Below are 24814 nucleotides of genomic sequence, written 5' to 3' on the forward strand. Positions count from 1 at the left end.
CGCGGAGCTAAGTGTGAAAGCCCGCTGAAACAGTAAGCAACGTGAAAACATTCATGGCCGTTTGCTATATTCGCTTAGGAAAAAAAAAAATAATCCAGGCGCTCTCTACAGAGCTGCACAGGATTACTGTACTTGTGCACAAAACTTCTACGCTTTTGCTACCACAGGAAGCAAGCCAAGGGTTAAACATTAATCAAAAAGCAGTGACTTCGTGAAGTGAAGCTTCAAACACACATAGCGTGTTGTGCTTCATATTACCCATTCAAGTTGATCAAATAAGTGCATAACAACAAATGAAACCCAAGGCCTGACATTGTGTGTGTGCGTGCGTGCGTGCGTGTGCTCGTACATGAGCTAGTTATTGGTTTTCATTCAGACAGCCTTATTTGGAAGTTAAGTAGGAACACATTCATGCGGATCAGCCTGTGCTCTGATGGCGATAAATATAGATTAGGTGATTTTGAAGCCTCTGAAACACAGAACTTGATTTTAAATACTTCCACCGGCCAATGGGGCAGCAAGCGCAGAGCTCAAGGTGCCGCATGCAAGCATCTCCCAAACACTGCTCAGTCCAGCTCAGTCACAATCCCCTTCCAACTTTGCACCATCCTGTGCCCCGATGGACACAGTTACGTGCCTCAAAGAGCTTCCCAGTTGAAGCAAGCAAGAAGCAAGCGGAGGGCCTGGCCATCATCAGCGCGAGTTAACGGCACAGGAACAAGCACGTGAACGACTAGGTGAGAAGCTCTTTCCTCTAACTGATAAGGTGAGGGTTACGTTAAAACTAGGACAGCATGTCCAAAACCTAAGCTCTCTTATGGAGCAAATGTCCTGAAAGCTTAATACCTGCAAGCTAATAGTTATATATCAAGATATTCCAGTCTACAGGGTGAGAAGGAGAATGGCCTCAGACCACTCAAGTCTCTGGACAAAGCGGCACGGTTAAGAAACGAGCAGAAACCCACCGAGAACCATTACAACAAAATAAAGGAAAGCAGCACTGAATTATAGCTGCATTATGATTGTTTGACTGCAACGAAACGCGAAAAGGAAAAATTTATGACAACTTCAAAGCACAGGCACGTCAAATGCATTTTTTACAGAATAAACAAAACAAAACAAAACAAAACAACAACAAAGTCTTCAAGAACTACCATTCAGCTAAGCGGGCCCAGACAAAACTAATTACGGCAAAAACAAAACAAAACAAAGTTTTATTCAACTCCACGCAGGGATTCATACTATGATTTAACAAAGACTCAGTAAAACTAGATTCTGCTGCAAACCGAGGCCTAAGCAAACCTGGACTTTTTAAAGTGGTTGTTCCTAGCGTCAAGAGCACACCTGCCAAAAAAGCACTGATAGACTGGATAATAATTAACGGATGAGATCTTGACGGACCAGGCCGGACAGGATTGGAAAATACTTGGACTTAAACCCCTTCTCTCCTTAAGGGATTAGAAAATGCAGTTTGCAGAGTCAGTTGGGGCTGGCTCAGCAAAGGGGGAAGCGGCTGACTGCACTCAGAGGCGCGGGAGAGACTTTCAAGCCGGAGGATTGACTTTAAACCCATCCCTCCTCCTCGATCCTTGCTCTAAGCCCCCTTCCCCAGACTCCAGAGGCGCGAGGGGGCCGCCGGCGCGCGCCGCGGTACCTTCGATGAGATCTTCGATGGCCTTCCTCACTCCTCTGTCGAACGCTCGCGCGTCAGCGGGGCTTTGGAAAGTGAGCCCAAATTTCCTGTTGTCCACTTTCCAGTGGTGGAAGGTAGGGTTCGCCTTCGTGTACACCAGGTCCTTCTTCACGAAGCACTCCAGCACCACCTGCGAGAGGGCAGAGGCCAGAGAGAAGCCAAGTTACTCTTCCCATGCCACAGGCACCGCTGTCACCACTTGGGCATTTTCCTTTCCCCACAGCAAGCCAAGTCACAGTTCGCCTTACGCTGGTAAGGGAACGGCCTTTGCTACAAAATTATGACCAAGGAACACCAGGCAGTTTCGTTGTTCCCGTAACTGTCACGCGTTCGTCGCTTCGGTGCCATTCGGGTAGGTGCTTGCTCGTCTCCCACTCGCACCCAACCAGGGCACGGCCACATAAGCAGGACACAGCTACGGGACTCGGGTGGAGGGAGAACCTCTTCGCTCCGTTATTTCACTGCACAGAGGGGAAATCTGTCCCCCAGCAGGCAGCTTTAGGAGGCTCTGTTATACCCGCCACCACCACCTTCCCTCCTCCTCCTCCTCCTCCTCCTCCTCCTCCTCCTCCTCCCCGAGCAGACACTCATTTCTGACTCTGCTAGGCTAAAAGCTGGTCCGAGCGTTCCTAGGGCGATGCTCAGGCTGTGGGAGAGCGGGAACAGCTCATTAGTCTTACCCCATTCCTCCAAAAGCATAAGCAGGGCTCATAAATAATGTCAAAAAAAAAAAAAAAAGCATCTTAAACTACATAATAATGCAAAAGACGAGCTGTGCTGGAAGCAGCTTGAAAATGCCAGTCCTTTGGAAAGCAGGATCATTCTCGGCTCGACTGGGACATTTCTTTGGCCCAAACACCGAGTAGCATGAGCCCGTGTAAGCAGCAGGTTTTTAAGCTAGCCCAGCTCTTGCCAGGCAAAGCTACTGGTGAATTTTAGAAGAATCACATCTAAGAAACCAGGGAGCAAAATATAACATCTACAATGGACTCCAGAAATAGAGAAAAGGCTTTGTTAATTCTGTTTGTGCAAGAAAGTGCTCTTTTTTAGATAACCAGCTACCAGAAGCAACTGAGTGCGTCAATTCACAAGAGACGTTCGCTCCCTCCGCGAGTTCGAACCCTGAATAGCAGGCAGCATAAATTATTCATTGCCGTTTTAAAGGCTTGCGCTGCATTACTCAGTACAATGTGATGGGCTTCAGGGATTCTTTACACTTCAGTTCACTTCTCACGGACCCCTGACGGACTGCTGAAAAACACAGGGCCTTTTCGAAGGCATCCGAAAGAGGTCTCTGCACACGGAGATGGAACATTTACCTGCGATTTCCAGGTGGCAGCGCGACAACCTAGACAGCAAGAGATGACAATTCAATAACCTTCTAAATGCGGATAGGATTGTTTTGTCGAATCTGGCGCTATTTTCAGATACCTTTTTCTTTTCTTTCTTTTTTTTAAAAAAACCTTGCACAAGAACACAATTGCATTAGATTTGGGGATAATGCCCATTATAAGAACAAAAGTTGAATTAGGTTCTATTACCAGTTTGTCTTTCTGCCTTTCACCATGGATTAGAAATCCACTTCTTCCATTGCCCTCTGGGTATGTGACCTTGCAGACGCCAACTCTACTGAGACCGCCTCCTTCTTGCGGCAACCATCCCCCACTGGAGTCATCTCGGGTCATAACCACAGCTTTGACTCGCACAATATAGCTGTCACTGCAACAGTAACAAAACAAAACAAAACCTTTTGTGAGGATCATGCAGTTGCATCCGAGCGTTTTTCTCCAGGGCAGCATTTAGACAGCCCTGATCCGGGTCCCGAAGCATTCGCAGAGTTTCTGCTGGGAATAGCGATCCACCTCCGCAACGGATGGTCATTACTGTTCCAGCCACCGTAGGAAAGAAACCCACTGAACAGCAGGAAATAGCCCAGCTGGCTTTCCAAATATCAACATGGAAATCAGATCACTAATGGTCCCGGAAGCCCTTTCCCTCGCATCGTTGGGGATGGGGACCTGGAAGACAGGGTGAGCCTTGCAGCACTCCCTGAAGGCCACCATCCCATGCAGAGAAGAGACATGAGCGCTGGACCACAGTAGTCCTGCAGCCCCCAGTGTTTTGGCCCGGCATGAGCTTCTCCAGACTGCCAGAGGTGCCACATAGCCCGGGAACAAAGCTTTTTAAGGCATCTGCCACTGAATTAGCAGAGTGCGCTTTGAGATAATGCTTAGAAATTCCTCCACAATCGGGACCACTGTGCTCCTTGCGGGAAAATCGCAAATGCACCTCCATCTGGTTGCAGGTGCAAGCGCACAGCTCGGCGCCTTGGGACCACACCACGCCTCTAAAGCAGCTTGGCCAGCTCTTCCGTGGGACTGCCAAGGCAGCACACCGCAACCTTGCGAGAATCTCTTCTGCAGGCAACTAAGGGATCTGAAGATGATCCAGGTACCTAAGCACAAAGGGGTCAAAAAAGCATGCGCACCCAGTGCCATCCGAGTGCCCTACGCAGGTCTCCTGAAGGAGGAACCAAAGAAAGATGCACGCTCCCACCAATGCTGGACACAAGGAAAAGTATAAAACGCACGCAATGGGAACTCGAGAAAGCAAAGGTGAAGACTGACGTGCTTCTCCCAAAAAGCTTAGTCTTTGTTCCCTGCAAATTTTATATGTGTAGGTCCAGCAGCTGGCATCACAAGTCCCTGGAAAGCAGCCCTAACTTTGGGCATTAAGCTATCAATGTGTGGGGCAGGCCAGTAGTCTGTTAAGCAAACACCCTAAAGAGAGACATCCTCTGCACCAAGCAAAAAGCACCAGGAGCCAAAGAACACGCTCAGTTCAACTCAGCATCTGCAGCACGGTGGAGAAGAAAGCCCAAGGCTCCCTCCCTTCACCCTCCCAAGCCGCTCCAAGGCTTTAGAAAGGGCCCCACTGGGACGGGACACTGCAGCCCTGCTTTAGCCAGGCCTCCTCCCTTTCCCTTCTCACGGCCATCTTACTTTGGTGTCCCATGAGGACATCACCAGCAAAGAGGTCACGCAGGAGCAGACACTTTGCTGCAGGATGTACACCAAAGTCACGCACCTCACACACAAGCTGACCTTTACCAAATGTCTTGGGTCCCTCTCCCCACCAAGAGCTGCTCACACTCCTCCTGCTGGCTTTAGCGGGCTGAGAAATAGCAAAATCCCTTTTTCTTCCTCAGATGGCCACCAAGTCCCGCTTTGGTAAAACTGCCTCTCGTTTTTAAGCATTATTTTGCATCCCTTTTATAATCCAAGTGCTATCATTTGAAGTCCGAGTGGTTATTTCTCTAAAATGACCACATTTTAATAGCTAAGAAATCAGCTGCACAGATTCTACTTTAAGGTACCCAGATGGCAAAACATTTTGAATAAACCGGACACAGGCTCCTCTTCCCCTATTCCCCCCCCCCCAATTTGAAATCCATGCACAAATTATAAAATAGACTTCAGATGTCCTCCAAATACTCTCTCATTTAATCCTTAACCTTCTGCTTACGGCAAGATCCAAACCCTACCAGTTTCCTCACACTAGTCCTCCTTCCTAAGTAAAGTCACCTGAGCAACCTGGGTCAGACACCCTGACACCCTAAAGCTTTTCTCTACATCTCACAGCAAAGCGGGTCTGGCAAAATAAAAAATAATCAAGAAGGAGCTGCAGGGCAGCCCTATGAGCTCTCTCACCAGGATTTCTGGTAGGCGAACCGCTAACAAGGAGAAAGGCGCTTACTGGAGTCATACCCTAAAATAGTACTTATCTTCATTTCAGACAAAGGAGGCACAGGAGTAAGGAACGGAGGTAATTAGCCTGATGCTAAGCAAAGTTTTTCAGAATGTTTTTGCTCTGAGTCCTTAAAACATCCTCCTGGTAAGGGAAACAAGACAAGTATGCTTACAAATGGATCCAGTTATTTTTTTATTCTCTAACTAAAAATCATTTCTAAATTTCACCCATGGCAGCTCTAATCTCTTGGCTTCCTGATATACAGAATTAAGCAAATTACCACAGCTAATTTCCTACTGTGCCAAAATTGAGCTGCTTCCATACAGGGCAATTTTTGTTCTCTTCTCCTGTGTACTTTTTCCATATGTTCTTTAAAGATTAGCAAGTAACAGATAAACAACAAAGCAAGCTAACGGTATCTTTCCACTCCATCCATCTTCTGTTCCCCAAGGCTCCTTTTGGGGCTTGTTTTCATATTAACTCCTTTCACTGCCTTCTGGAGAACTTCCATTAATATCAAGCTCTTCTCTGAAGTAGGAGCCACCAAATAAAAAAGCCATCCATACAACCAAACGGCTTCTTCTCCTTCCAGGTTTGAGTATTACCACTTGCAATGTAGCTTCCTGGGGGATTTACCAAACCCTTTTACAGCAGCGTTCGGAGCCTTTGGCTTTCCCAAAGGCGGTGCTGCAAGGGCACTTCAGTCACTCTGTTAAGAAATCAGCAAGTACCCGGCACTTTTTTGATTTCCACCAATTATGTGCGTGTTCCCGCCACCCCTCAGTAACTCCTCTAGGCTCCATAATTGAATGCTGGTGGCTGCCTAGGTATGAAATTCAGGTTCTTCAACTATTATCCCCATCCACTGCAGTCATGTGCCAACGGGGCAGGGAGCTGTAAGGCTTTCCTTATCATATTCGTGCTGATATCTTGACCTACAGTTCTTTTACAACCTCTGCCACCAAGGCCAGCAATTTTATCCAAGTGCTCAACAGCTGTGTGACTAGATGGGACATCTACTAGGGGAAAAGACAGACACGTCACTAACTCAAACTGAGATAGCCCTACTTTTGCGTCATACTTTCTGGAAGTCAGGCTGGTTGGGCTCTCCCTGGCATGCTCAGCCAGGGACGCCTCGTGTGCCTGGTTCAAGCTCTCTGGGGGCTGGACTAGACGATCTCCAGTGGCCCCTTGCAACCTCAACCATTCTGTGATTCCGTGAGAAGACGGATAGGTTTTGGATCAGCCTTGGCAGCTGGATTTGCCTACAGCCAAGACGCTCTCATAACTTACACGGGGTCAGGGGCTGGGGAAAACAAGTCGGGACGGTAATTTTTTGCACCAAAAGAGAGCAATGGGGTAATTTGCTTTAATGGAAAGTGGATGGCTTCACGTTGCAGAAGCTCAGGTGGATCATTCATTGACTTTTCAAGAAAATGCGGTGGAGCATGAACTTAAAGGACATGGCCTGGGACGTGGAAAACATGTTAAAATTTCACTCATCTCCTCACTACCAGCTGCATTTATCTGCATCACCCCTGAACACCCAAGGAGAACACGACATAAACTGCAGTTCTTCTGTTTTGGAGAGCTATCATCAGGGGCCTTAAATATGTCAAGCAAGAAAAGCTACTTTCCTTCCCTGTCACAGCAAGAAGTGCAATCACCTCTGTTCTCCTGTTAAAAGAGGACCTTGTTCAGCAGAAGGGTTTACCTTTGGTAAGGTAGGTAGAGCTCCACTAACGCAATCCCCTGGCACGCTTTTCTAGATGATCAAAAGTCACAGTGACGCCGCACTCTCCCGAGAGCCCAGGATCTGCTCCCGCCTGACTCCAGCCACAGACGTCACGTTTCCCAATATGCCACCTATGCTAAGGGACTTATGACAAAAAAAATAAAAAAATAAAAATAAAAGCTTGACAGGCTGGTTGTGTCACTAGACCAGGACAGAAGCTGCAAGTTGAATTTTCAAGGCTACACACCACTTCCCTTAATTTTACGGCAAAATCTTTTCTGCAGTTTCCATCCATAAGCCTAGAATAAGCAATGCTGCTTTCTCTCGCGCCAGCGCCGATAAACACTTGGGAGGTATTCAAATCCTTCAGCGAGAGGTCCATATAAGGACCGTGCTTCCTTAGCACAAGAGCTGTTTATTTTCTTTGTGATTTAACTTTATGGGAGCGCACAAAGGCTCTCACTAGTTGCAAGCCATCAAACCCCCTCAGAGCTACGAAGCAATCTGCAGATCCCACGTGGGCACTACTGGTGCGGAGGACCAGGGCGTTCCCACTTCAGAAGTGAAACAACCTTGCTTAAATCAGCCCCCTTCGCTTCTATCGCAGCAGGCACGTTTCAGGAGAAATGCTAACTAAGTATGTGAAAATATCTGATTCATTTCCATTAATGACATACTGATTGAATGAAGATTAGATAATGCACGTCTTTCATAGAGTTAAAAACGAGCAGCTCAAGGAGCCAGCAGTAGCCTTAGTGCCCCTCATTTTATTGCCTTCTAAAAATTTAAGACTGCTCGAATTGTTGGGTTTATAGCCTACATACTAAGCATCTCATGCAAACGATTCTTAATCACGCTCTTAAACGGCATACTTTGCTGTTTTAACCCTAATGATTTGTCTTAAGCAGTGTTAAAAGCTTTGGAAGAAAGCATCCGTGCGGATTATCCAGCTGCATGGAAGCGAGCCAGCAATTTCGATGGCTGTTTGAGGTTGTTAGTTGGCCCCACCCAGAACAAAAACCAGAATGAACTTGGGGAGCAAAGGTAGCGCAGCAAAACCACAGGCTGTTTTTACTGGAAGCGAGACAGAACCCTTCAAAAATTATAGCTCGTGGGTGTGTATATACATACATATATATGTGTGTGTATGTAAAGGCGTACGCGCGCGTGTGTATGATTGTTATTCTGAAGGATACTGAGAATTTTTCTAAACAAAAAGCGAATGAATGATAATCTTTGTGATATCCGAGTCGCTGTTACATTGCTAACAGCCTGTCTTCTAAGAAGCACAGGGGTGTCCAAGAGACAGGCTACTTTTAAAGGGGATAAAAGTGGTTTTCTCCAGCGTTCGTGAACCGCGCTGCACAGCGCAGCCGGCACCATCCAACGGTCCTCTGCGTGAACCCTGTCGCTTGCAGGAACCGGGCCACAACAAAACCAGGTGGGAATAAACCCTGAGCGTGCGTAGAAAAGGGGATGAGAGACCACCTAATCTCCCCAAAAGGGGCTGTTATTACAGAATCACAGAATTGCGAAGGTTGGAAGGGACCTCTGGAGATCATCTAGTCCAACCCCCCTGCTCAACCAGGGTCTTCTAGAGCACGTTGCCCAGGATCACGTCCAGGCGGGTTTTGAATATCTCCAGCAAAGGAGACTCCACAACCTCTCTGGGCAACCTGTGCCAGGGCTCTGTCACCCTCACAGTCAAGAAGTTTTTCCTCAGGTTCAGACAGAACTTCCTGTGTTGCAGTTTGTGCCCGTTGCCTCTTGTCCTGTCGCTGGGCACCACGGAGAAGAGCCTGGCCACATCCTCTTGACACCCCCCCTTCAGATACTTGTACACGTTGATGAGATCGCCTCTCCGTCTTCTCTTCTCCAGGCTCAACAGGCCCGGCTCTCGCAGCCTTTCTTCAGAGGAGAGATGCTCCAGTCCCCTCATCATCTTTGTAGCCCTCCACTGGACTCTCTCCAGGAGTGCCATGTCTCTCTTGTCCTGGGGAGCCCAGAATTGGACACAGTGCTCCAGGTGAGGCCTCCCCAGGGCTGAGCAGAGGGGCAGGATCACCTCCCTCGACCTGCTGGCAACACTCTGCCTAATGCACCCCAGGATCCCATTGGCCTTCTTGGCCAACTCCTATTACCTAAAAGACCAACTCAGCCCCCAAACACTCACCCCCGACCAACCCCTTCCTGCACTGTTTCACACCACCCAGCTCTCGCTGCCCAGTTGTCAACAGCCCCGAAGACTAACGTGGGATTCGTCAGCACCGCTCTGCGGATGAGGTCTGCTAATTAAAGCACAAGACTCTCCTGACTATCGGTACTTCCGAGGACTCAAGTGCTGGGCATTAAAAAGCACTCCTATCTTTCAAAAAGTTTTTCAACAGGGCATGGTGACAGCACTTCCTATCAAAGAATTGCTGCTCTTAACAGGCAGAGCCAGCCTTAAGCCAGTATCTTTGCAAAAGGAGGATCACGTCTAAAATACGCACCACTTTCCTTCCTTTCTTACTTTGCTTCAAACACAGCAACTGTAAATATCACATCTAAGATGTTTTGTAGTTAAAAATCCCAAGAAGTAACCCCCCTTTCCCAAAACCCCCAACACTTACTACTTTCCTTTCAATCACCCGTAACGTCTAAAATACTTCCCGAAAGCCTTCCATAATTCAGTAATACTTTTTATGAGGTAACAATTCTTCTCTAGCAAGGCTAGTCGACCAAACATAAACTTGTAAACTTTCACGCTGAAGCAGCCATACAGCACTTAAGCATTTTCCTCCCATCTCTACTTTACCGCTTGTAAGGCTAAGAGAAGTTAAGGTCTCGGACATAAAGGTAATTGCTCCACACTGAAGATCCAGTTTGAAATTTGTTCTCCACCCACTTTCTGCTTTCACAGTTTCCATCCAGGTAGCCAAAGCAGATCAGGGGGTCACAAAAGCAATGTCTTAGTCTCCACCTTCCCTTCTTCTTCCTATAATTTCACCATCATTTATGATAATTTCACCACCATCACCTATACCTATCACTGATTTTATACACATTTACTGCTGGGCATCAGTTGGCAACAAAGCAACAACAAGGGCTGACTCCTCTTCTACAAAACAAACATTTAATGAGTTTTAAGAAGTTGGGCCGTTGTCTTTAATGCTTCTACGTTCCTAGATTCATCTTCTAAGGAAATAGCAAAAAGGACGGCAAGAGGCTACCTATGCAACGATGGCAGAGGTAAGGCTACTCAGCTGACCTTAACGGCAGAGACTGGGCGTTTAAACAAAATCTAAACAATTTGGATGCATGCAAATTTAACTTTATGATTAGCAGGGTATGCAGGGTATCTGTGGCCGAGATGGAGGCATTTCACGGTGTGGCGTGCCCTTCGTCCCTGCCCCAGCAACTCCAGTGCCTGGAACTGAAGCCATCTAATTTTGCCTGAGCGATTGCTGGAAATTACACTGCAAGAGCTCAACCCTGCAGTCAGAAAGCAACTGCCTTCAATGGAAACCATGAAGAACTCTGATTCTTGCAGTCCCTTTTCTTGACCTGATGCTTAGTTCTCGAAACCTCTAGCAAGGGTGAAATATCTGCAGATTATATACAGCATTTTTTTCTGTGTGACCGCAACTCACGATTTTGGTAGAAAGAAGAGCACTCTTTGAGTGCACACAGTCATAGCGAAATTAAGCTTGATATTTCGATACCATTTAGATTTCCAGCAGGCTTGAAGCTTTTTCATTACATATAAGCAAGAGAACAAGGCATCTGTGACACTTTGGCCAAACCCAATGTTAAAATGGAACATGCAGGAAGCCACGGAAAACCTTCCAAATTTCAGTACATGATTATCCAGCTCATAAAGGCAGCACTGACAAAGGGGGTGGGGAGAGGAAGCATTTAGAGGTTTGAACCTAGAAAGTTTTCCTTGCGCTCATCTTCGTCACCCCAAGAATACAAAAACACTGCATCTGTAACAGATCTCTGGTATAGCGAATATGCAACCGGTATTTTTCTGTCTTTTAAATATAACACTGACAGCATAAAAAGAAGTTGTGTGCAAACGTTGTTTTCCTCCTAGTCAAAGTAAATACAAGATAACCCAAACTGATCTCAGCATGCTTTGACCCAGCGATGCTGGCAGAGTCCTGCATATGCGTTCTGTAGCATTTTACATTAAAATCAGCATTAACCTTACACAAACTCAGTTTTGGGATACTTCTTCCTTCAAACAAAACAGGAAAACTTCATTGCTACTTAGTTGATTCCCTCTGAAAAGGGGAATTTCCTCTTCCAGTTCCCCCACTCAATGCTAAGATGATTCTCACCGACAACTAAGGGGCTGAACCGAGTCCTGCTGCGTGTCCCGCCTGTAAGCTGACCCACCAGTTCAGGTTTTCCTCCTCGTTCTCCAATAATTCTTGCAATCCAAATACACCAATGTAGTTCAATATTCCTTCCTTTTATGAAGAAATTAAGACACTGAAAAAGCCCCGCAGACAATAAGTGCTTGGCTCAGGCGCTAGGGCTCTGCAGGGAAAAAGGTTACCACATCCGCTGTCCTGTAACCTCCGTCAGGTTGAGGCAAAAAACCTTCTGTTTAAACTCAAAGCTGACTTTCTGCAGTGAGAAGAGCTAGGAAGTGGTAGCACGAGCAGCTGAGTGACATACAAGAGAAATCCTGGGAAGACAGCTATCCTGCAGCCCTACAGTTTTACGTGATGCTAAACCACACGTGGCTGGGAAAACCACTTGTCCCAATAGCTTGTATTTTAAGAGTCCAAAGGCAGGGTTAAAAAAAGGAAAAAAAAGAAACAGATTCATTAAGATGATCCCACTCGCAGTTACCACTAGCTCTTCCGCAGCAGCAGCTGAGGACCAAGAGACGTCAAAACAAGGCATAAATTTAAATTGACTGAAGACGTATTGACATCCATCTGTGATAGCTCCCCATTTAGGTGCTGGCAGGACTTGAGTAAGACCTGAGGGAAGAAGACTAGGAAAATTGCTTCTAGGCAACAATAGCAGTTTTTTATTGGGTCTGGGCTCTGCCCCTTTCCCAGCCAGTGCCCAACACGTCTGGGTTTGCTTGCAGTCTTGCAGACCATTGGAAGACCCACTTGTAAGCGCCTTAGTAGGAAAGATTAATAGTAGTTTTGTTTGTTTGTTTTTCAGGGAAACGACTTCTCCCAAAAAAACAAAAAACCAAAAAAACCCCCAAAACCCAAGACACCTGCAACAATCCTGCCACCCACCTTCACATCTCCCTTAAATGAAAAGGCAGTGACTAACAAAGGAATCCTTTCACCAAAATGTTTGCTAAACATTTAAGCATGATTTTATTTAGATTACAAGAAACAGCTCTATCATATTTGCTCAAATGGGATTTCATAATCCCACAAATATTTCAGCTCCTTCCAGGAAGCACATGGAAAAGCTGCTTTTGCGTGTGCGCGTCTGCGCGTGTGCGCGGTTTTCTAAACAACACACACACACACGAGCATCACATTCTGACACACAGATAACTCTGGCAGGGCGTTTTTACCTTTTCTAGGCATGCACAGGCAGGGACTAGCTGAAGCGGCCCGAGCACGCTTCCTGCCGTTGCACAGCGCACACGCGCTGCGCCGTCCCCGCTCTGCCCCATTCAGAAAAAAGCTCGCGGCTCCTGGGAAACGCGCCCAGCAGGCATCGCAGCACCAGTACTCACAGGGCCAAGCTGCAAGGCTGCCGGGGAACTGCCTGCGCCGAGGGTGTTTGCACCGGTGTAGCCGCGAGAAACATCGTCTTTAAGAGAGACGCGGGTGCACCCGTGCCGCTGTGCTCTGCGACAGCCAGGCTAATTTGGCTGCGCTGCGCTGGGCAGCAAGATGGGTTTTGTCCGTCTCCCCCTCGCTGGTTATGGCCCCCGCGCTATAAAACCAGCTGTGCGCGGCCGGCTGGGAACGGAGGGCCCCAGGGCAACGACTGCAATTCGGCGAGCACAACCTCCCCGTCGGCCGCCGGCGTTTCCAGGAGCGCCTACGCCAGCGGGGCAACCCTCCCCTTGGCCACCGCTGCCTGCAAGTTCGGACCTGGCCCTTCCTACATACCGCTTAAATTGAACTTAAAACCGAAACGCACGCTTTCATGTCTGCGATGCATGCAGATATTCCCCTCCCACCCTGAAAATTTTAGCCTCCGGCTCAGTTTGCACTTAAAGTTTTGTTGGCAAAGCAAAGGTGGCAAAAAGCTGTGTGCTGAGGGCAACCGAGAAGTCCTCTTGCCAGTGCCGCTTACCTCATTCGGAGTCTCAGCTGCACGAAAACCGTTTGCAGCTAGTATCGCCCTTCCTTCGGCACGAGGCTTGCAACAGGGCTATCCCAACAGAGTCTTCTATACGTAGGTAAAACCCCAATAAATCGACTAACAGCTTTTTTAAGAAGGCAGGCAGCGAGTATGCTGAAGGACAAGCAGAGATCCGTTGATGGAGAAACCTCAGTTCCATGGATTTTAAGGGATTTCTCAAGAAATTAGCTTACTACACAAACAGTACTGAATTAACATGAAATTCTGTAACAGCAGCTAGATTAGTTTACCCTTAGTGGCTGCGTTGAAGCATCTATGTGGAACATTGCTGAAACTGAGCTAGATGAAGAGCTATCAAAATCCACAGCAAAAGATGTTACAAAAATACTTGAAGATTGCTGTTTTGAAAAAACTGCATAGTCTTTACAGGCCAGTCTGTCCCAATTTCTCTTAGACAGCCACAGCACCATTAGGATACACGCAAAAGACAACTATTGGATGAGCAATGGTCCCTCTTGGTGTGGATGAAAACTCCCAGTTCGCTGTGACCCTCCTTTCCAAGGGATTATTGAGCTAGCTTAGAACCAGTCTCATGTCAACGCTGCAGGGCAGCTTGTTTGCCAGTGACTGTAAATTAGCTAAAAAAAATAGATTTTCTTCAAAATTGTTTAATAGCTCAATTATGCGATAAATCATTATGGTTGTACACAACAGTACGTCTTGGAAAGTTTTAAGGAATAGCAACACAAAAAAAACCAGTTTAACATGATAATATATTTGAATGATTTACCCTGCAGCACATTAAATACGCATACAGGACAGACAAAAGTTGCACACTCAAGTCCTAGCATTTTTATGTAAGACTGCAATATAGTAACAGATTACAAGAAAAGCTAATTAATATTATCATTTACTGTAATGAGAAAGGAAGTTGTTATTGCATGACAGATGGTATTTGTTTTATATCGCATGCAAGATAAGCAAAAAGTGCATATCCAGTCAAACAGGTAGTTGCATGAGATCTGCATGCTGAATTGGTTTAAAAAAAAAACAGTTTCATCCTAATTTTTTTTCTAACATATACTGATGTGAAACACTCTATTATAGTCATCCTATGCAAGCTAATGAAAGCTGATATTTGGCAAAAATCAGGAATAAAGCACAGCAACTACATTCCAGCTTTACAGCAAGTTTTATCCCTCTCCTGACTGTGCAAAATGGGACTAGAGATTTGATACCGCTTGCCAAAAATTTCAGAGGAACGTCATGGAGAAATCCATTCAACTGATTCACGGGCCTGTGCCGTTCCCGCACGGCCCTTCTCGCCAGCCGGTGAGCTCGTGCTTGTCGCCTGCCGGCTCTCGCCCTGCCCGGGGTGATGCCAAGCTCGGCAGCCAGGTGAGCTACGCCATCGCTCCCACCCGTCTTTCTGCTTCTCAGATTAAGAGCTACAGGTCCTAACGCAGCTATGTTACGGTGCGAGTGCAAATAACGCAACTAACGCAATAAGGAGCAATACCTGATACTCCAGAACATGACAATACGGTATATTATATACACATGCACACACAGGCAACATTCCTAAAAAACTCAAAGTTTACAAGGTAAAACTAAAAAAAAAAAAAACAAAAAAAAGACACAAAAGGAACCCCTCAAAGCTTGCCCACCCTAAGCAATTTGCTTTTTTTTTTTCTTTCTGCTCCATTTTGATGAGTGAAGAACGCAACTGTATTTCTCCCCCGGTAAACATCTTCAGCGACATGTCTGATACAACTCCAAAGACCGAAAGGTGATGATATTTTGCAAAGGCAAAAAGGTCTATACAATTCAACTCAAGCTGAATCTGTTTCACAAAAGCGAGGGGTGGGGGGGGGTGGGAGAAGCATGATAACTACGTTCTAAATCTCAAGTGTTTTCATCTTTTGCCAAGCAAATGCATTAAAAAAAAATGCATTTCTAATTATATCAAAACCAGCATGCACATTCAGATTGCCTTCCACCTCTCTTCAATCCCCCCCACGCTCACAAACGCACACAAATAACCGTCCCTATCGAGGGACAGCAACCAAGGGACATTGCTTCCCAGGCAGCATCTATTTTCCAAGCAGTACTTAAGAAAGGGTGCACATTAAAACCACTACTTTTGGGAAAAAAAAAAAAAAAAAAGGACATGCAACCATACCAGAAAGCCTGTGTTCCACAGAAGTCATACATATCCACTGATAAATTATACGCAGATTTAGGAAAGATTCAGAAGGGTTGTGGAGGTAGATGGGGGGAGGCGGCGGCGGGGAGGGGTTGTGGGGGGGAAAGAATGAAAAAAAAAAGAGATCACGTACAGCAAAAAGAGCCCATGTACCTGCTAGGGGATGCCATTTCCTCTACATTTTGTCCCCGGATTGCTCTGCCTTACCATTATTGCCACTACAAACCTCCCGATAAAATGGATCGTCTTTTGCTGACCTGAGTACCAGCTGGCTGCTGAAAAGTGGCTTCCCCCCATGGATGATTCAGTCTCCTTGACGGATATACTGCATTGTACGGCATGAGTCATCCCCCAGTTATTCTGCATATTACAGGCCTGGCGGATCATTACTCATTTTCAACATCCTCCTTCTCTGAACACAGGCACACGAACTGACCAAAGATCCCCGCTTCCCCACCCTGCTTATAGGCTTACAAATATATATATATATATTATAACTGCCATAAACTCATAACGCAGCTATTTAAAAATGGCTCTCCAAGAAACCACGCTGCTACAGCCAGCGGAAGTTGCATCAAATCCTCAGTTATATCGCAGTTATATCAGCCGGCGCTGCAAACGGGTTCAAAGTTGAGAGCAGGTGTAATCTCTCGGGTAACCCCGGCTGCACTTTACTCCAGGGAAGTTGCTAGCGCAGCGTTCCCAGCGCACTGAGCCTGCACCCGGAGTTCAAACAGCTCCGTAGTCTGCAAGAAGCACTCAAACCTCCCAGAAAGCCTGTCTACGTTACGCATTTTAATAGGGGTTTAAATACTTGCAGTGCGCCTCGCGACCGGGCTAGCGAACGCGCATACTACATCTGCAAGGATCAGGGAGAGCTCCTCGCCCAAAAGCTGGAATTAGCATAAGGTCAAGGCATGGGCAAGCTCAGGGCATCCCCCTGAAGTTGCTATCCGGATGGACGCTATTCCTGGTGCTTTTAGGTCTTAAACATCATATTGTATGGACACAGTGAGGTACGTATATACGTACACTCGGAAATGGCACACACAACCCAAGCGACCCGTGAAGCATTGATAGAGAGAAGTCCTTAGGCACCTACTTCGCTTCAGGCAGTAGGTCTCACTATTTAAAAGATTTTCACAACTGCTCTCATTAACTATGTACCCACTCAGCTCCTCCTCCCCAAGGTGTATGATCTTCCCTAAATTCCCTCCCCGTTTTTAAAGCAAAAACATCGCCTTAGCACAAACAGCAAGAACGCAATTGTGGCACTGCGACCCTGAGAACAAAACTTCTAAAAATACTTGCCCAGTTTCTGAACTACTTTACACTGATGATTAAACCAGAGGGGGGAAGAAAGCCAATTTTGGTGCTTATAGGCTTAGCTGCTTTGGGTTTCTCAAATCCTAACCGTTTAAAATACATTTGAGAGGCAAAAATCACTTTTTCTCAGGACTGGGAAAAGTGGCTGAAGTCACACTGCACAAAAGTTTCCTTTAGGAAAATAGGATGCCGAGGAGGGAAGGAAGCACAATTTTACGGACACCATATCCACCAAATCACGTACGTTCCTGAAAACGCCAAGTTTGAACCACTGAAATACCGAGCCTGAAACCACTGAGGCTTGAACTCTGTTTCAATGCGTGGACGAAAGCTTTCACAAAGGGCAAACGAAAAAGCCAGGACCACGATGAGAAACCAGGGAGCAAGTCTGGAGAGAAGCAGCATTTGCTTCATTCTCCACCACAGTATCCTGCGAGCTGTAGGACTGGCTGTAGCTGGAGGGACCTATTCACAACTCGGTTGTGTTTTGTAGCAAGGATGGAATTCAGCTATAGCCCAAAGCCTCGCTCAAGTCAGGAGACGGCATTTTAAGTTTGTCAGAGGGGGATCAAGCGACAGCTGTGTTTACCCTCCTTCAAGTTCAATACGCAACATAAAAAGGCCCTTAATTTAATGTGCAACTGGTACTATGCTTCGGTGGAAACATAAATTTGGGATCACTGGACAACTCACTAGCTGGTCAGTGTACCTTGATATCCAAGCAGTCAATTTTATATATATAATTTTATATATATATATATATATATATATATATATATATATATATATGCATACTTTTAAAATATATAGCTCCACTTCATAGCCAGTCCTACGAGTATGTACAAGGATACAACTTGCTACCCTACTTTCCTCGTTAAGCTCTGTAGCAGCACTGCTTTTATTGTCAAATTCTCATACAGTCCTCTGCTGTCTGTAGCAAGAAGGGAGCAAACAAGTCCAAAGCATGTCAGCCAGGAAAGTCACATACAGATACCTAGCCCATTTTGCTGCAAGTCCAGTTTCTAGAGTTCTTCTCCCGAGGGAAGATGAAACTAGGCTCCTAGCATAGACAACTGTCTTTGACTCAACCCTGTTGCAATCACATCTTGAAAACACAGCTTAAGCGTCTACACCTCTCCAAAGCCTGCCCATTTTCTTGCCTTCCCACTGCTCCATGGACTGGTCCATTAAGAGACACTACCTTGTACCAAACTCAAAATCCAGGCTGTGGCTAGGGCACGGGTGACCCAGGACGGAGCGGTAGCATAAGGTGGCTCATGGAAACTGGTATCAGTGCTGTCTGTCACGCTGGAGACATCAAGGCAGGTCAACACCGAAAGGCACAGTGGGGAAAGTTCACACACTGTTTTATAGCGCACTCGCTGCTGCTTGGTAACTGCTCACACAGGTGGCTTAGGCCAAGACTTGGACTTTTTGGGGCAAAGTTGCTTGTTTTACTGCTGTGCCAGGACCAGGGGAAGCTAAGGAGAAAAGCTTTGCTTGCACATGTGAAAAACACAGCACACAAAGAAGCTCTTCTAAGTGTTACAGAGCGCTTGGTCCATGTGGGAAACGGCTGAAGGAGCTCACGCCCTGGCTTTCTGTCCCTACCAAGACATTAGCGCATGAGCCCACCAATCGAAAAGAAGCAGAACTACCCAATTTATTTCGCCTCAAGTCCAACTCCCAAACGTCTTCTCCAAAAGGAAGCCGATATCAAGTCACAGGATATTTGTAAGCATCAACTGAATCACTGGCCGGGTTCTCATTTTGTCAAAGGTTCTTTAAACTTCAGGCTGTGCTAACAAACTTCAGCTCCCAGTTTGGCAATCCTGCTGCAGTTTGATTTTTTTATTTAAATCCTGCCCTGCCCAAGCCTGCTGTAGCACACCGACCTCTGCTAGCTTGGTGCTACATGAAACATCCTCCAGTACTTCTGAGTATTTCCTGCGAGTGACTGTGCTATACAGGAACATTTTCCCCAGCGTCAAGTGGGATACAGACTGCTGCAAGGTTTTGCTCTTTGAAAATTCAAGTGCGCTTTGCAACTGGAGAGCCAACATGGCGGTGTATCTACTGTCCACTGGCCAGCTCTAAGGAAAGAGCTGAGAGCGGGGTCTGAGCAAGAGGAGCCGATTTCTACTCTAGCTGTGGGAGTAGTTGCCGTTAAGGGAACGAGAGCCCATCGCCCCCTTTATGTTAGTCATTTTAACAGGCTGAACTTCAACAGCACAACATGAACGTGTTCATGGCAGGACCAATAGCTTGGGGAACCATGCAAAAAAGACGTGACAGCACACCATTTCAGCCCAGCCTAGGCTTCAAGTATCCCCCGTCTGAGGTCTGTATTCGGCATGGCGAAACTCGTAACGCCGCATCTTCCGGGAGCACCACGCGAGCTACGTTAACGCTATCTTAGTTGCAGGCTTCAGGATTCCCTATAGCAGTACTGCTAGAGCTGAAGCATAGCGACAAACGTCGCTTATTGTGCCTTCTGAGGGGAGAAGATGGTTGTTTTTCTCTGTGTTTGATTTAGCTGGAAAAAAGAAAAAAAAAAAAAAGAAAAAGACTTTATAGACATGGTCCGTCCAGCTTTTCTGACTAGCGTTTCAGAGCTGCTGGTTCCATTCACACCGTCCTCGTTGCCCACAATGTTTTCTTGAACGCAGCCACGTTGCAGGGAAGAGATGAGACCACAGCAAAAATGGGAGAAAGGGTATAAAAGCTGATCCTCAGGAATGATTTCAGCCATTTTATGCTGTGCTTGGGGCTGCTGAAAACCTCACCACTGGGCACTCAGAGGAGCACTGAAATCCCCCTCCTTCCCTACGACGTACCTTGCTTTCCCTTTTTTCCTCCACAAACGAGGAGTAAGGCTCGACTGTGCTGTACCCCTCCGCCAGCGCAAAACACAAGACACTGTTAAAAAAGTTCAGCTAAATAGCTCTTCTTTCAGATGTAGCACAGCAAATCCCTTACATGCATTAAATGGTAAGTCTCACACACAATTTCCAAATGCAGTCAAGGGATCTACTGGGCCACAAATGGGCTGTAAGGGGCAGGGCTGGAGCATTTCTGGAAAAATAGAAAAAATTGCGGTATTTAATCTGCTGTAGCCACCACCTGACCAGAAATAGTCAGGATCCTTCCCTTTTTCTTTTTACATTTGGTTTCAGGAAGCTGCAAACCAGCAGCAAGGTGGGCGAGTCGTGCTGTCCACAGCTCCCACAGCTCCCAGTGACCGTGCCTGGCAGCTACTGCCTTCCAGCCCAAGGGCTCCGTTACGAAGCTATCACCCGAGCGTGGACTACTGCACTCACTGTAGGTCCTTACATATATCTGAGCACAATTCCAGGTCTTGCTGGAGGTGAAATCCTTTTATAAAATAAGGAGATGCTAAACCAGCAACGCACATGGGAGGCAACATTTCTTTGCCATTTCAAACTGTGCAAACCAAGGCATTTCTCTATATATCACTTCAGAAAGGCCAACTCAGTATGACTGACAACTTGTAACAACCGTTTTTCTTTTTGGGGTGTTTTAAAGTGTAGCCCTTTGGCAGACAAGTGGCTTTTATAGTTGAATGAACCTTTGTACATATGGATGACAGTAAAAACTAATCCCAGCATAGATGGGTATTTCCGAGCATGCAGCAAGGTTCCTGGTGGAGGCCATGTGGATTTAATTTTCCTGCAGTCAGATCAAAGGAAAGGCACCGAGAGCGCCTTACTAGCTTCCAAAGAAACATCCACTAACATAAGGGATGCTACCCGAATGACAGACGCCAAGGCCCTCGGCACCGAAAGAGCCTCGTGTGCTTTTCTCCTAATTAAACTCTCCTTGTGTATTGCCTAATTGGTGTATGGACAAACAGCTGAAACACAACACAGGAAATCTAAAAATGTACTTTGCACACGTGTAATGTGGACTCTGCATTACGCTGGGGCAAGAGGGTGAATTTTGATTTTCTCCTCAGCTGTCGGTAAAAACACAAGACCCTTCTCCCTCCTTTTTTTACACTTAAATATTCAGTTCACATGATAACTTAGTTCAACGTTTTTCTTGCCCCGGTGTCGAAACCTCCTGGACTGCACCGACAGTAGCGCTCAACAGCCAGGCTAATGGCTTCTTTGAAGTCATCTGCCTCAAGAGCTCGTGACCCGCACAAGCCGAGATCAATCACAAGTATGGATGGATCCACAGATCTAACCCCATCAGAAAGACGTGAGGAAGACCGACCACCTGTAACACAGGTTAAAGAACCTGACTTGGTTACTCTTGAATCAAACTTTTGTTTAATTTTAGCTTTAATCCAGACGGTCTAGTCTAGCAGACGCTTTAGTCTTGTTTATCTGCAACGGAAGATCTCAAGTGATGAAGAATCCACAACGTTCCTATGACAACGTTTTTTAAAGCGTGAATCCTCTTTTAACTTCTAACTACTGACTCTTTGCTTGCCCTTTCTATAGGATAAGGTTTTCCCCGTGCAAGCCCTCCCAGACTGATCACGTGTACCCTCGCTCCTCTTACAAAAACTGAAGAGGCTGCCTATCTCCAGTTTTTCACAACCAAGCGTACTTTCTTGAATTTCAAACAATTCCCACCGCTCTTTTCTGAGGGCTGGCACCACGTTTTGGGAAGGGCCGACAGCAGAACGTGGGGCGCTTTGCCAACAGCGTGTGCAAAGGTAGCGAAACGCAGCAGGCTGAGAGGAGAGCGTCACCTCGCCGTCACACCTTTATTCCCCTACGTTGCTCGATTCACAGCAAATTCCCACCAGGCCACGTTGCCCAGCTCTGAGCTAATATCCCCCAGCCGCTGCTGACAGCACCTCCGCTCAGCCACCTCGCCCTTCTACCGTGGCCCGACTTCAGCTAACCAGCTTGACCTTTCAGGCTCGCTCTGTTTACCCTTTAAGTATTAGTAAAACATTATCTCTCCCTCCGAATGTACCTTGTCCAGCTCTTTCTGGACACTTGATGCTTACCGTTCCGCCTTGCCTCTTTAATAGCGTAGGAACTATTTTATGGTTAATTGAGATCTGTGATCCTAGCAGTCTGCCTCTTGTTGAGCACCTAAATGCCACTGCACAAGTTTCCTCCGTTTCCGCACAGAGTACCCAAGGCTCCACCGTTGCCTGCCCTGTAGCTGGATGTCCAGCACTAACTACTTCTCAGCTCCCTGCTGGTTTTGTTTGTTCAAGTCCTATAGTAGCCTGGGATTTCTCACCAATACCTTTAGTTTCCTCCAGTTGACTGTGTGCATCGACTAACGCAGAGTTTGTTCTCACTGCGATGGGCTTTCCTGTTTACATTTCTGCCTTCCCTTCCCTTCTGAAGGAGAATGGCCTTCAAAAAACAAACAAACAAGCGTTTCCTCAAGCTGCAGCCACTTGCATGCCTCTCTTCCTACCCAGTTACAAGTTTCATTCTCATTTAATGGCTTAATATCACCTACGCTCCGTTTCAATAGACAACTATTTTAAATTTTGGTACATACGGTGGTCTGGAGTACCAGCTGAATGTAGTACTGGCAAGATTTTTTTCACATATGGCAAAATGTTAGCAGCTGAGCCCACATCAGGGTAATCCTATTGCTCTTTCCGAGTATCGGCCAGGACCCGCAACGTTACGGTTTTATCAGCGCATACCAGGAGAAGCATCGATGCCCAGCACAGCTGACAAGGAAAATACACCAGGTTGGAAAACATCTAGCAACAGCTTATGCAAGTCCATTTGTACTCCAGGCCACGGCACTGCATTTAAGCATGCTTTTAACCCCTCCAAAAAAGTTTAAGAACGTCAAAACAGAAAACGAACGCTCATGATGAAAAGCAATTTTATCCTTCTCGAACTAAAGATCTGTGGGAAGAAAGTGGTCACCTTTTATCTTTGAGCAAAACTCACCCTCCGCTCCCACAAACGTACTATTAGGGTAATGCTTAGGAGGGAGGGAACAAGATTTACCCTGATTTTTTCAACTTTCCACTTATTTTTCAGCTTCTCAAGCCATGTTACATCCACTCTGCATGTTTAGCACGTGATAATGGAACCACAAGTGTTTATCTCAGTCCCAAATAGCCTGTTTTTCCCCTTGAAACCCAGATTTAACTGAGGTTTTAACTGCAGTTTATCCAGAACACAAAATTCAACAGCTTTTTTTTTCAGGAAGTGCAGGATTATCCCTGGATGCACAATCTAATAACTTTTTTTTGTTTTTAGGGTGGCTTCATCCAATTATATTATCAATGTACAAGTTTCTTTGTTTAGAACTTACCCTTTAATATCTTGGAGCTGGAGAAAATCTAGAAGGGAGATTTTGGTAGATGGGTAGGTCTACTCTAAAAGGCTCCTTGCATGGTTTACCCCCAGCAGCATGCACGAGAAGATGGTTCGGTACCAGCGCTAGGATGAATCGCATCCGAATTTACAACAACCTGGCGGGGGAGGCACATAATGGCCGTATTCCTCAGCGCGCTGCTGAAGAGCAAACAACCCCCAAAGAAGCGACCAGCCTCGTCAGACTAAAATATGGAAAATAAACAACAACAAAAAATCTTCCTAAAGGCTGATCTAGCAGCAGCGAGCGCTGCAAATACCATGGTGCCTTCGTGTAAACAGATGGGAGTCCCATGCCGGGGACGTGAACAGGATGTTTTGGCTCCGAATCGAAGCTGCTGTGGAAGCGCAGCATGCCAAGACGGTCATGCAAGGCTTTGCTCTCCACCAGGAACGGGTATTGAGGGAAAACACTGCTGGGCTTTTGCTGCAGTAGCGCAACAGCAATACGTATGCATTACCAACAAGCAAATCGAAGAGAAGCTTCTCGCAACAATTCATGCCACCGTGAGAAATCTCAAATTATCTGCTGATAGGAATGTCCGCCCCCCTCCCCCCCCCCCAAAAAAAAAAAGAAGAAAAAAAGAAAAGGCATCACTTCGAGTCTGATCAAGTGTTATTTCCAATGCTAATCTGCGGGATGGGCAAAGGGGCTATTCAGAAGGTCACAACCTTTAAAATAAAACAAGAAAACACTTTACAGATGAACAGACATCTGCCATGCTCAGGCGTGACAGATCACCCTCAGCTGCCCTCTGCCGTATCAGAAGTCCACCCTGTGCCTCAAAGCAGATTTCACTGTAACGGGAGAAGCTGGAGGTGTTTGGCACTAGGAAAAGATCAGGAACTACAGAAGGAGGGACAGATGAGCAAGCCGCCTTTTCATCCTGGGATGCCCTTTTATTAGAATTAGCACCATGACAAGGTAGGCTGCCAAATCCGTGTTTTCTCCACTGTAGGGAGGGCCTTGGAGGAGTAAACAAGCTGATGCCGTTGAGATGCTGGGGATACTGATATCCCCAGCAGGGAGGGGGGGGCTAGATGATCTTCCAACCTAAACCATTCTGTGATTCTGTGACTGATATAATTCAGCACATGCCATGGAAGCCCAACGTGTTGCCAGCAGTAGCGCGAGTTACTGGAGGCATAATAGATCAACCCCGCTTCAATGGATTTAACGATAAAGTCAGATGACAAGAGTTCCATTCAAAATAGAAAGTCTAGGCAGAAAGCCAGCTACTCATCCCAAAACGGCATTCACCTAACTGCACGGATACTTCAGGAATCTTCTCCCCATTTCTGTGGGCTTCTTACGTTTGGGCTCCGAAACGCGGCTTCTCTGGCCGTCTTGGCATTTGGAGGCAGAATCGCTCCCCGCTGGCTTTAAACTGGCAGGTTGTGGTGGCACCTCGGCATCAGCTCAGCCTGGGAAGATGAGACGGGCTCCAGGCACAACCGCCTTATGGGCCCGGCCCCAGGAA

General features: G+C 46.6%; 1 protein-coding gene across 3 annotated transcripts in view; it reads right to left on the reverse strand.

Moving 5' to 3' along the window:
* SPRED2 (sprouty related EVH1 domain containing 2) overlaps positions 1-24814 on the reverse strand; it is a 70206-nt gene that overhangs the window by 22125 nt on the left and 23267 nt on the right. Inside the window, exons 1-3 of one of the 3 annotated variants that reach the window (XM_009686918.2) lie at positions 15823-16268; positions 3235-3412; positions 1655-1823 (exon numbers count right to left, since the gene is read on the reverse strand). In XM_009686918.2, the coding sequence (XP_009685213.1) occupies positions 1655-1823; positions 3235-3412; positions 15823-15839 (364 nt within the window). In that variant the 5' untranslated portion in view covers positions 15840-16268. Of the gene's footprint in view, positions 1-1654; positions 1824-3234; positions 3413-15822; positions 16269-24814 lie in introns of those variants that run through there. The other 2 variants (XM_009686919.2, XM_068940721.1) reach the window with 2 other exon arrangements.

This window comes from Struthio camelus, chromosome 3, assembly GCF_040807025.1.
Source record: "Struthio camelus isolate bStrCam1 chromosome 3, bStrCam1.hap1, whole genome shotgun sequence".
NCBI lineage: Eukaryota > Metazoa > Chordata > Aves > Struthioniformes > Struthionidae > Struthio > Struthio camelus.